General features: G+C 38.5%; 1 protein-coding gene across 1 annotated transcript in view; it reads right to left on the reverse strand.

Annotated features, from left to right (window-relative positions):
* LOC115447482 (diacylglycerol kinase theta) overlaps window positions 1-9349 on the reverse strand; it is a 42859-nt gene extending 33510 nt beyond the window's left edge. Inside the window, 1 exon segment of the mRNA XM_037441009.1 lies at window positions 9101-9349. Within this exon segment, the coding sequence (XP_037296906.1) occupies window positions 9101-9230 (130 nt within the window). The 5' untranslated portion in view covers window positions 9231-9349.
* Window positions 9350-17166: the final 7817 nt, after the last annotated feature.

Consider the following 17166-nt stretch of genomic DNA (forward strand, 5'->3'; position numbering starts at 1 on the left):
TCAAAAATCGAAGGGAATATAATCAAAGGGCCTTTTACCAATTTCTATACAAATAATTTGTCTTTGGTGTTAGTTAACTTATACCTATTGTCATCTTATATGGAAGTTTTACTAAATATCATTCCTTCTAGAAAATAAGAAACGTACCGATCTCAACAACTGTCAAGTAGAAAGGGAAGAAGACGCGACCACTAGCTGGTTAAAAAAATAAAAAAATAAAATCAGGTTAAGATTCATAACTAAACATGTTAGTAATATAGTAAAATAAAGTTTCATAAGTAAAGTGTGGTAAAATAGTAGAGTTGATCACGAAAGTGTGTGTCCGGTTGTGATGTGGGTCAACTTGAGTTTAGCCGTTTAATTCGGATCCGAGCGCGTGGGTGCGCACGCGCCGCGCACTTGACCGACCGGTTATTTTTATGTTTACTAACGTACTGTAATTATCAGGATGAAGTTAATTAGAAACATTTGAAATGGAGCCTTATTTATTAGTCAGTAGTAAGGAAGGTGCAAAGAACCAATTAAGGTCCACTGAATAGATCACTGAGGTCCTGATTTTGGATTACGATTGACAAATATAAGAGTAATAACTCCTCCATTGAAGTTAGGATACAAAAATGTGAAGACATCATTAGTATTGAAACAAAAGAAGAGCGCGTTGCATTAGTGATGCGCCACGCCGTCATACGCCGCGGCGCCTTAAGCCTTTGTCAGCACGACTTAAATAATAGATCGAGCGCCAGCGCCGGCTCAACGGGCAAACTTTTCACCCATTGTGCAAAGTCCTTTGTTAATGTGCATTCATGTAACATTTTGTTGCAACTGTTTCTTTTGTGTTGCTGTGTGCTCAGTGTGGGATATTTACTGTTGGCTAATGACGTCACCCGGAGTGACCTTAAAAGAAAAGACCTGCTCAAAAGAAAAGTAACAAGGTGTTATTCTGTTTGTTTGTGATGACATGAATACAAGCCAAATAGACGTGAAACTGGTTGAAAGAATTTGAAAAGAGAATATGCTCGTGATTGTTAAATTTTTATTTAGGAATTCTAGCTTTATGAACTGCACAGTAAAGTATAATTTCACTCGAAAATATGCCTTTTACGAATTGTGTATGCTAGCAAGAAAACTCATGTGACCTAAAAACCTTATTGGTGTACAATACTTTAATAGAACTATCGGACAATGTAAACAATTTTACTCCATATTTAACCATAAGTCATCATGGACTCATCATTACGATGCTTTTATTGTGTTTTCAATATCCTATAACTTGAACTATTCATAGAACTCAAAACCAGGTCTCATTAATTTGCCTCGTGTGGAAGTTTTTGAAACATACTGTACCTAATTATTAGTTTACTGCTACGAAATACGTGTAAATTATACACCATATCATGGTTGTTACTAACTAAAGGCGTTCTAAATGCCATTTTCAATCGTAAAATTACGATACGCTTAATAAGTTTTAAGTTGGTTTTAGTTGTGATCCCAACTACCTTACACATTTTCCTAGCACAAATTCTATGTGCTTTTCCAGTTGGAAAACTTAAATACCGTGCACTTGTATTTCCTTGTTTGGTTAAACTGAAAAATGTCCTTATAGTTAAAAATATTGTGATAAAATCTAGTATCGAGCTGTTATCGTGTACGGGCTATTTTTATATCAAATTTGACACGCCCCCCTCCCGGGCCGGGGGCTTGTTGCACAGCAGGTGTGCGGGGGTAGGGGAGCGTACCATTGACGCGCGTCTCTCAATGGCAATGGAAGTGGGTCATCACTCGTGACGTCACTGCTGGCCTACATACGCCGGGCGTAGCCCTGGATGGTGGCTCGCCATAGCTGCCTGTGCCATTTTATGTATTTCGCCCAAGAGCAAGGAGTTTTAAATTTAGAACGTCAATAAACAGGGCTTGGTGAGAAAAAAAATTGTTTATTTTCTGCCAGTCTTTGTGTAAGAATGAGGTTTTGGAATAGTTTATGGATTTATGTAAATATTTAAAATCTAGGGGCATGTATTCTACTTTACAAATTATGTGACTCGTTAAAGATGGCATAATAACTGTATACATTCCAGAAATATGGTAAAGCAGCAAAGTCAGAAATTAAAATATCTAAAATTAACAGTCATGTAGTTGACATGTCATTTTCCAAAAAACTAAACAAGTCCCTAGTCCGCTGTAGTATTTTTTTTGCCATTTATTAGCATGTTGATTATAACTGGTGCTTTGATTGTCGTCCTATAATAACCACCGGAAATTAAAATACTGCTATAATTGTCAATCAATATTAATTTGATTTAACAGAGTCCGGTAACATAATCGGCAAAACAGGAAAAAGTCAAAATAATAGGATGTGCTCATACGAATATAACAAATTTCATACAATTTAAACCTTATTAAATACAAAAGCCTGTCTTAAACCGGTTATTTTCCAGGGAACACACATTCACCCGTCACGTCTCACGTGACACTACATAAAACTTTACGCGATGGACAATCAAACGCAATATTAATTGTTATGGCACAAAGAGGTGCCGGCATGAACAAAGCGCAGTCCGTCCCGCGTTATCTCAGCGTGTTCCACTTGCAAGTGTCTAGCATTGTGCGCTTTGTCGTCACGCTCCATTGTGCACACCGCGAGATAGCGTGAAACGGAACGCGCCGCTCACTTGTACTAACACGCTATACGTTTTTGTATGGCGTGACACGTTGACGGTTTTAATAGGGAAATAAAAGTGTATGGTGACGTGCATTACGCTGTTATGGTCATTATTGATAAACTATTTGTATTAATATTGTTTCATATAAAAGTCGATAACTACAGCCACGACTCGTTGAGTTAATTTGATTCCGTGTTAATTAGGAAATCTACGGCCATATTTAATATAGATTTCAACCTACGATATGTGTTTTTAGAGGAAAAAACGCAGAAATGGGTCGCGAGTCTTTATCGATTTGAATAGCTGAAATAAATGTTGCTAAAGAAATACGTTTTACACTAAATTTAAATAAATTCTTTATACTTTTTATAAGTTTTACAGGACTTTTACCCGGCAATAGCTGTTAGTAAAAACTAGTAAAACATAAACAAGTCACACATGTTTTCATAAAGCCAAAGAGTTTTTAACTAACTATACTGTTTACTGTGTTTGGATGAAGCAATATTGCAACTAGTAAGCAGTTTACATCACTTTACTGTTTTCAGTATTAAGTTACAGATTATACCAATGGCAAGAGGTAAAATTTTTCAAAAGGGAACCCGACACAATATATAAGTACTGATATATAAATTTGCATGCTGTGGTCTCCTATAATTGAAGAGGCACGTCACATTGTTAATTGGACCAATATTACGACATTGTATTTATTATATGCCGTGTATCCTTTGTTGGAGGTCCTTAAATAAATAAATAGATATGCTTAAATACACCCTGCAAATCGTTCTAATGATAATTAGATTCTACATAAAGGTAAGTCAACAGAAATCGAGTATATGGACCCTTCGCCGCTGGATTAATAATAATAATAATATCAGCCTTGTATTATATACTTGCCCACTGCTGAGCACGGGCCTCCTCTACTACTGAGAAGGATTAGGCCTTAGTCCACCATGCTGGCCTAGTGCGGATTGGTAGACTTCACACACCTTCGAAATTCCTATAGAGAACTTCTCGGATGTGCAGGTTTCCTCACGATGTTTTCCTTCACCGTTAAAGCGAACGATAAATTCACAAAGAATACACACGTGATTTTTAGAAAAGTCAGAGGTGTGTGCTCTTGGGATTTGAACCTGCGGACATTCGTCTTGGCAGACCGTTCCACACCCAACTAGGCTATCGCCGCTTTTTTTACGCCATCATTTTCCTTGGTTTAGGTTGCAAAATTAAAAAGAGAAGGCGTCATATTTCACATTCAATTTTGAATAATTTTAATTTAAAGATATTCAGGTCCAACATTTGTTTTTAATCTAATTGGTAGTAAAGATTTAACACGTCTAGTTAGTAAAAGTAAATAATTAATAATCATGGATATTTCGGCCTTTAAAATTTAATATGACGAAATTTTAAAGGCAGAAATATCCATGATTATTAATTATTTTTACATTTTTCTTTCAACTGCGAGAACTAATCACTAACTAGACGTGAATTTAAATTCTTTACTTGCCAATACTTGTTTAGTTACCCAGATTAAAGCCGAAACAAAATGTATGAAAATGGACCTTGAGGTATCGCCTTAATATGTTTTTTATTCTTTATTTTTCAAAACGAATATACGAAGTGTATACATCTAACTATGCCTATTTCATCTTTATTTTGAAATTGTAGATGTGCTACGAACGTAGCAGAGGTCATTATAATTCCGCTACGCCGTGCTACGACTGGCTACGGCCAATAAATCCAACGGTTGCTACGGCTGCGGGAAATGCAATTTGGATTTGCCTATCCAAGGTGGCATAGACTAGATAGATTAAGGTATTAGGCATAGAGGTCCGGGAGACGTGTATCCAATTTAACTTCCGTTCTCGAGAGATTGGATGTGAAGATTTGTACATTCCGATATCAATTAAATAATTAAAACGGATATTCGTTTGATATTTGATAAGAGTTTCATAAATAGATTTCTAAGACTGGTTGTTTAGGCTTTTGTGATCTATTGATTTCTCTGCAAAATATTGACTGTTGAGACTCAGGTTCAATCTCCAGGGCGGCCAATGTGGTATTGAGATGTGTCTGGAATTGTACAAATTAAATGACAATTTATGGCTGGGATACACCGAAGCATTTGAAATGTCTGTACGTACTCAAAACTCTTGTCTTCTGGCGTCCGAAGATTGGATCTTTAGTCTCATAATGTCTAATTATTATACTAGGCAATTAGAACTCAGTAATTCTCGCAAACGGCTACTGGGCAACAGAATAGGCACAATGATGCAGAAGTTGTCATTTTATTTGTTGTCCATAAACTCCAAGCTATAAGTATTATGCAGTCTAATTAAAATGACTGCCAGCTAGAAATGCACCGTCTCTCGACGGTCACGGTAATTCCAACTTGACGTAATTGGACGTACAATGACTGATCCCGGAACAGGCCTTTTTTAATGAGCCATTGTGGTAAGATTTCAACCTTGTATACGGAACAAATGTATATATTAATAACGTGAAGAAAAAAAAAAACGATTTTTAAGAACATTCCGCGTAAAGTGTGAGATTTGGCACGATTAAAGTTCATATAGAGAAGTGCAAAAAAAATAATATAATTTATATACATATAATATGTGTTACAAATAATATATTAAATTCAACGATCACTATTACATATAATTTTGTACCTATTTGATGGCGTACTTTTAATACATGGATAAAGTTTATAAAGACGTTTCAATGGTTGTTAGCCAATCACCCATAATAGGAAAATATTTTTAAAAAGTTGGGTTCGTAGATAAATGGTGCCCTATATTAACACTAGGCTACTTTTTATTTTGGAAAACTACTCATTGGCACAGGGAATAGAGAGAGTGACAACATTTGAATGTTTGTTAGAAATAAATGCAATAACTGTTGAACGGATTTAAATGAAATTTAGCACACTGTTATACCTTGTCCTGGATAAACATATGGGTTTACTTTTAACCAAGTACTTTGCTCTCGTAAGTAATATTTGAATTTTTAATTTGATATTTGAATAGATGGCGCTGAGGTCGTATAGGAAGCTATGGATCGCTAATGCCTAAGGATTTTTTTTATCAAAAAGCTTATCACTCGTGCGAAGCCGAGAGCAACACCTAGTACTGAAATAAAGTTACACAAGAACTTGATAGTCATAGTGGGAGAGTTGCGCTGTAAACATATTTGTAGATAGCATAAATGATTTGGAGTGACTGAAGTAGCACCATTATTTCATTTGCTAGTAAATCGACATGAATGTTGCGTTTTGTAGATGAGTGGGATTTCCAGAAGCTCGAAGGACCTTTAATATTTGAAATTTCTTTGGTTCTTAGCTTTAAAAACATAAACAAAATAAGGAGGCGAATAATGGAGATGTGAGATTGTATTAAGTGATTGTAAAAACACAAAATCTCTTTGTCATAATTAGCTTGTTTTATTTAAAAGCATAAGTAGCTACTTTATACGAGTCTGACGAAATTTATTTTTTCTTAATGAAGTGTTCAAAACCGGTATGGGTTTTTTAAAATGATGCATTTTTAGTTTTTTTGCAGAGTCCTTTTCATATACATATATTGATATAAAGAAATTGAGCGTAGTTAGAGCTTTTGCTTTATTCATTTATTTTTGTTGAAGTCTTAACTATCAAGTATATGATATTATTATTGTACTTTTTTTGCAACTTCTTAATTTAAAGTTAAAACATGACAAGAAATGACGATGCAATATTATAAATAAGTAAATTAAATATGTTATGTTGTCAAACAAGAGGACTTAACTTAGTGTTATAATAGAGCATTATTTAGGGTTGGGTACGTTCAACTTATGTAAAAAATATAGTTAAAGTTGTATAGTTATATTTAACATAGTAACTAAACTTTATTCTGTAGAACGTATATAATCTTCCCTATTCCAAAATATTTAGATGTTAAAAAGAATTCAGGATTTATTGTATTTACATAAAATATAGTTATGGTGTTACTATATTGATAACTTTATGCTGAGAAAAACTACATTACTATAAAACCGATAATTGATGAAGTTGCTGAAGAAATGCGGAATCCTTATATTTCTTTTCGATTAATAGGAATAATAACGTTTCTACTTCTACCCGCCTATTTTAAAAAGGCTAATTAATATCCGTAAAATTTTCAAACTATTGTATTTTATTTTACGTACGCCTTAAACTGCCCTTATCCGACTATTTTTATCATCTCCATCCAATGGTTGTCTGGTAGAGATCGCCTCGAGCGATAAGACCGCCATTTGTACCACCGATGTTTTAATCATTTCGACCGTCTGTATACAAATTTGTCTTGTTTCTTATATTTACGATGTGCAATTAAGTTTTAAATAAATAAATATAGATGAATGATATCTAACTGATTACGGACGCATTTTTGATTTCCAATAAGAAACTTACAATTATTTGAATCCTAAATGTTTAGCGTGGAAAAACGCCAATAGTACCTACTAACATAAAAGTGAAAGTTATTGTAAAGGTTTCTATGTTTGGATGTTAAAAATAACCCGGTCAATCGATTTGAATGAAATTTGGGCATTCATATAAACCAAGTCTTTAAATAGGTTATCTGAAAAAAAATAGTTTGTCCAGTAAAAGGCTTACATGTGGCGGTGTAACGAGGTTTACAAAATACTGTATCTTGAATTAAGTCAAGATTATCTATGTAAAAAACAAAAGAATGGAGTTGGTAGGTCAAAGTACATATATTATTGAACGACTATTACAAATTGAAGTACCGCCGAGGAATTTTTTAGCATCAGTAGTTGTACAGCTAGTTAAAACCGGCCGGCAAAATCTGAGCGTTCGTCGCGACTTAAATTTCCTTGTCACGGACATAAAATATCCTACACTCTTCCTTTCATCTCATCCAGTGTAACGTCATTGCCATTATGTACATTTGAAATAAATTATCTATAATATTATTGTAGAAACGTAGCGGTGTAAGAAAACAACATGGCTACCGTAATCTTCGTTGAAAACCGAACAAAAAGCTGGTCCAAACACGATGGCATAACATTATCTATGCGTTTTCATCACAACTTAACAATAAACAAGTAGAGTAAGTGAAGAGGCAACCAGTTCTAGTAAGGATATAAAAAGGCAATACCATAACTCTATTTTGCCGTAAAAATATTGTGGTAGGGGTAATATGTTGTTGAAGTACGTCCAATGCTGGGCCCGCCCTATAATTCTGCCTGACCTAATTTATGCAAATATTGAAATTTTAGAAATAAATCCTCTTTATTAGGTATTGCTTTATTTAACTTGATAATAGGCGTGTCCTGATTTTGATTCTAGTATTGTACTATGTTGGTTTATGTTGATAACATAGTTGAACAAAATAATTATTTAAAAAGCAATAGTTGCTTGGTTTTATTGAGTTCGAACTTAGCTAGAGATGCCTAATTAGCTCGTGCATTCGGCAAAATTCCTTCTATAGATTACACTGGACGAAAAATGTTGTCTGTGCCCTGTCTGTAGTACAGTGACGTAACAACGCATGTGCTGACTAATACTTAAAATTGCATAATAGAGTTAACTATAGAGGTCACAACAGAATGTTCACGTCACTCCTATGATCTGCGATGTCGTAAAATGATATAAATATTGATCGTGCATTAATGGTTTGAGTAAGATCCGCGGTGGAGCTGTTAAACAGCACAGCGCGGGGAGCCACGTAATAAGTATACTGGGGCGGTCTTGTAGGTCACCGAATCAAAACATTAGCAAAATCAAAATGTCCTCTGACGTCAGTAGTGCGTCGTAACGATCGCGTTCGCGACGAGAGCCGCCGCCGTCACCGCTGTCATACCATCACCGCCACGCAGCTACAGACAGCTCCACGTAGTCACAAGAATATGATCACAACATCTAGCTTACAGCTAAAGGAACAGCGGGGGATGCAGCGCCGCGCCCCGCGCACCGCCCATGCACGCGCCCGCGCTGCCGAAAAACCTCTTACAAAACAAATCGATCGATATGCTCCCAAATGTCCACTATGGTTTGCAACTGGCAATCATAATGTGCCACCACGCTTGTGTCCAACGCCCCTTAAGCTAGCACTGAGGACGAGCTGCGGCTCTGGAGTACCCTCGCGGTGTCACAGCCCATCACCAGCACGAGCAGCCCCGCCGGCCGGCACTGCGAGCCGACAGCCGCCGCCCTTGAAATTTCAAGTGCAAGGCTCGGGGCGGTCGGCACGCGAGGCTCGGCGGCGGGCGGCGATCGATCGGACGCACGCGGGCGGTCCGCGAGCGTCGCGCCGGACGCAGCGCGCGGACATGCGGACACGCCCGGGGGCTCGGGCCCCGGGTTGCATAACGCGATGGTCGTGCACGAGGCGGCGCCGGGCGGCAGCGGCGAGCGCGCGGAGCCGGTATCGACGCGCGCGGGGCGCATGCGCGGCGCGTACCTTCGCAGCCGTAGCCCTGCCCGATGAGGCCCCACAGCAGATCGGAGCAGTGGTGGCAGTACGTGGGCTTGTGGAAGGTCTTCTTCGCGAAGGAGTGGGTGCGATGGGGCGCGGGCGCGGCCTGCGCCATGGCTGGCGCGCGGGCCGGGCCGGGCGGGCGCGCTACTCATGCCGCGGCGCCCAGGGGCGCGCCGCGCTCTCCGAGCGGCTGTCGCGGCCCACCATCGCGGCGCGTCTGCCGCCCGCGTCCCGAGTCCACCGCGCACGCGCTCGCCCGCGTCGCCCGCACGCCCCGCGCACCCGCCCCGCCCCGCACCGCACCGTACCGCCGCGCACCGCCGCGCTACCGCGCATGTCCGCCCCCGACGCGCGCTGCCCCATGTGCGATCCTTGTGCCGGCGGCTTTTTATCCCGAGCTTCGATCGATTTCATCTTTAATGAAACTCTCCCGGTGACCGACAAACGACCAACATAGCATATCCAGTTTTACTCCAGACCTCTATACATTCGCTAAAGCCTCGTTTTTATGATACAATCGTATATAGCTTATACTTATGATCCAACTTCAGAGAAAACATCTTGTTTTATTTTTTTATTCAACAAGGAATTTTATTATAATGTGAATTTTCTAGCAAGGATTTACTCTGTTTTTAACAGTTATATACAATATACATTACTCTATCTTGCTAATATATTGTGTTTAGTTCCAAGACTTTTAGGCAATTTTTAATATTAGCAACAACGAAAAAGCTTCATACACATTTATTGAAGCATTGCCTCATTAGTAAAACAATATTTTGAAAAAGCTAACCAGTCGAATTGCATCTATATATAAGAAATATATTCTCATACAACACATGCAATCAGACAACAAAATAATAAGAAGAAATAAAAAAACAAAAACACATAGGACGCCGTTGCAAGATCACGTCGCGCGGCGCGTGCGCGTTGCCGCCCACCAATCGAAAAAGCTCTTGTTTACAATATTGAGAGGCGCAGCATCCTCGCGGCGCGGCCCGACGGCCAGACGCCAGCGACACCGGCGCACGCCGCACTTCCACCTGCACCGCACGAAACGATCGCTGCCTCTTTCAACGAATCAACCTACTTTGCTTCATACCGAACGCAATTTAACAATATTTTAGTCTACTCTCTACATTATAAGTCTTGTTTTTGCACTTCTAAGCACAATTTATTTCGTATAAATAATATATTAATGAATTTGAATCCATAGGATAAGACGACCAAAACTATAAATTCATTTATGTTTATTTCTATAATAAACGATTGGTCTTACAACGTGTTGGTGTTTTGGCTCTACCAAATTAAAGCCCTTTTATTTTTTATAAAATTAAAAAATTAAATAGATGGTTGAACGACTATGAATGAATACTACATATAATATTTTGAATGCATGTGTCGAACTTAGAACTTTATTAAACTATCTATTTTTTATTATAAAAAAAATGCTAATAGTTATGACTTCTCTTCGAAGTGTATAGGAGCGGAGGCTCTATAACAGCTATAGTCAACATGCGGCCCACCGGCCTTTTTATGCGGCCCGATGAGTTTTACAAATAGGCCACCTGAGTAGAAAAAATCACTGAAACCACAGGAACTTTTTCCAACATAGCTTGAACATACAGTTAACCCTATAAGAAAAAAGATTTTGTTAAATGTAAGAAATAACGTTGCCCTTTTAAAATAAATGACCAGTATGACTTCTCTATAACCTTTGTAACACATAAATGATTTTTATTTTTCTGTGCTCCTTCTCCATATTAATTTTAAATATACCAAATCTCATTCTCTTCCGCGCAATGTTCTTAAAAAGGCATACAAAGAACATTAATATACACAATGAAAAGTGCCTGCTTTAATTGCGTCCCTACTTGCCCTTCGGGGATAAAGAGGTGGTATATGTTTTATGTAAATACACTTGTAAATATTACATTCTTCAAGGGTTTGACTTCAATTTAAACGATAAAATTTTAGGAATTCTACACTTTATGAACTCCCAATTGTAATGTTTAGTCCAACGATATTCCAAGGATCGGTAACATTGCAGTAATATAATAATACATCGACGACTAAGTAAATGTATTAATTTCAAGACATATTTTCAATATTCAGTACTTATTCCAATACAGTCTCGGTGGACATTAAGTTCGCTAGTTATGTCTCTGCCGCCGCTTCGTGGACAAAGTCGAGAGCTGTATACCACCAGAGCAGCATTTGGGGGAGTCGAACCAGGCAATCGTCCGGAGTTTCCCGGATACAAGGCCCTCGCGCGGTGCCTTTAAGGACCTTAGAGAAACTGTTAAAACTGGGTAATTTTTTTTCACTCCTTGTAGCCAGTGTAACTACTGGACATAATGAGACTTAACATCTCATGTATCCGGATAGCGAGCCAATAGAATACCAAACAATACTTTGTGATTTAAGGTATTGGATGGCGTTTCTACTGTTTAAGGGCGGTCGTATCGTTTACCATTAGGCGAACGGCGAGCTAGTCTAGTCATTCAAAGCAATAAAAAAAAATCTCCGCCTGGGGCCTCGCGTCATCTTGTTTTGCTTTCGCCTGGGGCTTCGCGTCGTTTAGAGGCTCTACTGTATAGCACGTTATACGACTGTATGATATACGGAATACACTACTGTATGACGGAAGCGCGAGCTCTCAAGCGTCGACAAGAAAGCGCATATCTGTCATTTTGTTCTAGCAGAATTAATTGCACTAATAGATTCAGAGTCGAAGCGCAGCCGCGAAGGCGCTGCGAGTACAAGGCGATTTGGAGTAAATCTTTATTTCACGTGACGTTTCATCTCTGTGTGTGGACTTTTATCGCATCCGTCGACTCTGCGTCGACTTTCTAGTAACCTAAGGTATATCGTGTAATACCTACGTATATGTCAGTTCAAACCCAAATGTGAAAACAAAGACGTAGATTCTATAAGGCTAAAGGCTTTTTATTCCCTGTCTACTTTACATGCAGCGTAACGAAATATTTGGCTTTTATTTATTTAAAATATAGTTATAATGTTAATATTTCTTTTATTTTCTATGCCATACTACTTGCTTGGTGTATCCTGTACGAACATTGAACCAAATTTAGGGAAGGAAAACTATGGAAAAAACCTAGTTGAATACGATAATAACTTTGGTAAGCAAATAAATAACAAGTACCCCGATTAATTACACCAAATCCAATGATAGAATAGATATCGCGTACACGTACGTGTGGGTATAAATGTTGTTTTTCCTTCCCCAACAGCTATTTGTGATTTGTTCAAAAAATAATTTATTAATTTATGTTAAAAAAAAACAAATATTTTTGGTTTCTATCCGCTTGAGGCGCTGTTATTCTTCATAGATGTCGCTTCACGTTTGTTTTCTGACACCCGGTCAAGTCTATAGAATTTATCATTTTAAGCCTTCCTAAATTGGTTTTCATTACCCCCAGGCAAATTGTTTTAGAAAAGCACCGCAGAGAATAAGCTGGGATTCTAATCCAGGAACTTCCTTATCATAACCCATATGTACTGACACTAGACCAAAAAATAAACTATTAAAAAAACTTTGTCTTCCAACATCGGCTTTGATGTCCTCTACATTATTAGAACCATTTTTTTCTTCCAAGGGCGTGGTCAAACCGAGTCACGTGGCAGTACACCAGAGGAACCAAAGCGTATGATGGCCGGCCTAATGTTCAAAGTTGATCGTATTTGAAGTGCCGCAGGCGTGAATTACCGTTCCATTGAGCGTTGGGGTGACCAGTTTATATATAGCTGGGGAGGCGAGCTTTCCACACGATTACTCACGTTACATACATAGACCACAGGTAACCTAGTTGTGTATTAGAGACTGGCAACTGATTTAAAGTATTTTCTATATAACTGAATGATGGATAGGTAGTTCCCCTATATATTGCAGCCTAGAATTTTGAATAACAATCCCTATATGACTCTACATGCATGCCTGAGACAGATGTTATGCTACTAATGTTATTAATGAGAATGATTGTAAACATGTATGGATGTTTGTTGATGCAGACACTGCTAAATAGATGTAGAGATCCGGTAATAGTCATTTATTCTACTTTTAGTTTCCGTGAATTATTAAGGATTTTATTCCGAAAAAAGACCATCGCACGGACGAAGCCCCTGGTATAAAGTTACAGCTCTTCCTACATTTTAATAATATGCATAAAATATTAGTTCTGGCTGATTTCTTGGTAACGAAATTGTGATACCTACTTACTCAGATAATTTAGACTCCCATACAACATACGTTTTTTAAAAGTAGAGATCTCATGGTTAAAGAAGAGTATATTGTACAAAATATAGAATTCAATAATTACACTTTTAATGTGTCATTGCCCTAAACAATATTAAAGTTTTTTGGTTATAAATTATTTTTATAATGAAATGAAAAGACATACATTTATAGATTAATACTATGTATAGAAAAAAGAGCAAGTCATTTTGTGGTAACGATCTTAGGAGTTGGGTTGTAAAACTTGAGGTACACGATTCGATTTTCAGACTAATTGTCTGACATGGAAGGAAATAGGTATTCGATTGTTATATAGTTTCGGCTTAGCTCAACTACTTGGGATAAAACTATAAGCTATGTAATTAATGTATTTTATGCGATTAATATATTTTGTACTTACTATTTTCCTATTTGTTATATTTTGTTAATAACATTATTTTATTTAAATTACATTTAATACATTGATATAATTGGATTCGAAGTAGAGCCATAGACATCATATTTGTTTATCTCAAAAGCGCGAGCAACGTATGGACCGGGTATACTTCTTCTTCTTCTTCTTCTTCAGCCTTCATCTACCCAATGCTGAGTAAAGGCCTCTTCCATATTTCGCCAACTAGCGCGGTCTTGGGCTTTCCGCATCCAGTCTTTCCCGGCCGTCCGAATGATGTCGTCGGTCCATCTTCGCGGCTGCCTCCCCATGTTCCTGTGCCCAGTTCTTGGCCTCCATTCTAGTACCTTTCTCCCCCATCGGCCATCTGATGTGCGGCTTATGTGGCCTGCCCATTTCCACTTCCTTCGAGCTATGACTTCGGCTACGTCTCGTAGACTGGTTCTCTTGCGGATCTCGGTATTGTGCACCATATCCCGAAGAGAAATACCCAACATAGCTCTCTCCATAGCCCTCTGGGTAATTTGAAGTCGATGAATCAGTTGTTTGGTGAGCAACCAGGTTTCAGCACCATATATCATGACGGGGAGGACGCACTGTTCGAATATTCGGCGTTTGAGTACATCGGACAGTTTGCCAAAAGCTCCCCACCCTAGTTGGATGCGACGCTTGATCTCGCGGTCTTGTCCATTTTTCTCGAGACTCAAAGTTTGGCCCAAGTAGACGTATTCCTCGACTCTCATTATGCGTTGGCCCCCACAACCAGGTATTGAGTGTCGGAATCGGGGCACATAATTTTGGTTTTGAAATATTTATTTTAGACCAACACTAATTGATGCGGAGTACAGCTCTTCTATCATGGTCTGCAAATTCCCGCTGTTGTTAGCAAACAAAATGATGTCATCTGCAAAGCGAAGATGTGACAGATATTCCCCGTTTACGTTGACGCCTCCATCCGACCAATCAATAAGCTTAAATACGTCCTCCAAACATGCTGTGAACACCTTGGGTGACATAGTGTCCCCCTGTCTCACTCCCCTCTTGATGGGCACTGGCTTTGTCAGGTCATGTAATTTTACTTGAAGGGTTGCCGCCTGGTACGTCTCTTTGATTGCCTGAACGTATCTGCAGTCTACCTGACATCTTTTGGAGAGAGTGTATGACGGCCCAATGTTCTACCGTGTCAAAGGCCTTTTCGAAGTCGATAAAGGCCATTGCGATGGGTTGGTTGTATTCTATACACTTTTCCATTATTTGGCGGACTGTGTGGATGTGGTCAACCGTAGAGAAGGCACTCCTGAATCCTGCCTGTTCCACTGGTTGTGCGGCGTCTAGCCTCGTGGTAACTCGCAACGTTATTACCTTAGTGAAGAGCTTATAGACATGGCTGAGCAATGAAATGGGTCGATAGTTACCAAGATTGGTGACATCTCCTTTCTTGTGTAGAAGTATAACTACCGCATTTTTCCATGTGTCTGGTGTTATGCCTTTAAAAAGTGCTTTGTTGAACAACAGCTGGAGTTGTTTCAACACTGGCTTCCCACCCAGCAGGAGGTGTTCGTATGTGACTTTATCCAGTCCAGGCAATTTCCCTTTCTTCATGCGTTTCAGCGCATTCTTGATCTCATACAAACTTACTTCCGGTAAATCCTCCGTATGATGTCTCACTAATTTTATTTATTTATTTATTTATTTAGCACTTTATATACAAAAGTATACAGGCGGACTTAATGCCATAGGCATTCTCTACCAGTCAACCTTAAGGTGGTGCAGAGATAATCAAGGTAGGTGCATAAGAGAAAATAAGAACAAAAACAAAATAATCAGGAATCAAATAATAATTAATAAATGTACGTATATACACATCAATAAATAAATACATAAGATAAATATTATAATATATATGTATAATAATATATATATATATATATATATATATATATATATATATATATATATATATATATATATATATATATATATATATATATATATATATATATATACATGTAATATATAAAGAACTAAGGTGGTGACTCTTCCGCTTTACTCGAGAGTAATTGCCGGACCCTCATTTTGAACGCTAGTCGCGTAGTGGACGCCCTGATTTCGAGGGGAGTGAATTCCACATAAGAATAGACTGAATAGTGAAAGAAGAATGAGTGAAGTCAGAACTATGAGGGGACATTTGAGAAGAAGATTATTAGAAGAGCGAAGGTTTCTGTTATGACTGTCACAAAGATATTGAAAGTTTGAAGATAAATAAGTAGGAGGGTAGGGACATAAGAAGAGAGAATAGGGTAGTAAGTGCACGCAATGAGCGGCGCTGGCGAATAGGTAGCCATTTTAATTGCAAACGATGCGAGGAAATGTGGTCATATTTACGAAGGTTAAATACGAGTCGAATGCAGTTATTAAGAAGTCGGTCCAGTTTGTTAAGTAGATCTGCATTCAGGTCAAAATAGCACACATCACCATAATCGATTATGGGAAGGATTAAGGTTTGCACCAGCATAGTCTTAGTCTTTGGCGTGAGGAAGTTTTAAGGAGATATAGAGTGCGAAGAGTACCGGTGACTCTTTGACAGACAGAGGTTACCTGGGGCCTCCAGCTCAGGGTGGAGTCGATGTGTGTCTAGGTCTCGAACAGTAGACGACCAAGGTATGATAGTGTCATTAAATATGACAGATGGAATACTTATTGAAGCCAACCTACTGATCATTCTCGGGCTACCTACAATAATGGCCTGACATTTCGTTGGATTAACCGGTAAACCGAAACTATCAGACCAGCCTTTAATATATGCAATATTAAAGGCTGGTCTGATAGTTTCTTTAATTTTGCTCTTGGATCTTTACCAGGTGTAGAAGGTGTTGGTTCGGACACTCGAGAGCTATACAGTTCTGTGTAGAATTTCTCTACGGTCTCCAGTATCCTTCCGCGGTCCGTTGTTAAATAGCCTTCCTCTACAGCAAGTTTCTGGATCTGTTGATTGCCGCGTCTGAGCCGTTTTCTGAACACCTTTGGGCCTCGATGTTTCTCAATGGTGTCGAGGATCAGTTTATGCTTTTTCTGCCTCTGTTCCTTCCTAATAGCGTGTCTTATTCGACTGTTAAGACTATTTAAACCTTTTTGTTCAGATGACGCTAGGAGAAGTTTCCTTTCTTCCAAAAGTGCATTGATTTCAGGTGAGAACCTCTCTTTGATTTTTTGCGCAGGTTTAAGTTCTCTGACTGTATCCTGTATAGCATCGACCGGGTATACATTATTTTTTTAAACTTAAAAATATTTTTTTTAAATTGTCATTTTTTAGAATCCTTTCAAATCGTCATGAATCTACAACCAGTATGAAACGTGCTGCCACCGTAAAAAATCGGCTCAAGAAATTGGACTACAGCAACA

The sequence above is a fragment of the Manduca sexta genome, chromosome 21 (genome assembly GCF_014839805.1).
Source record: "Manduca sexta isolate Smith_Timp_Sample1 chromosome 21, JHU_Msex_v1.0, whole genome shotgun sequence".
In the NCBI taxonomy this organism is placed as follows: Eukaryota; Metazoa; Arthropoda; class Insecta; order Lepidoptera; family Sphingidae; genus Manduca; species Manduca sexta.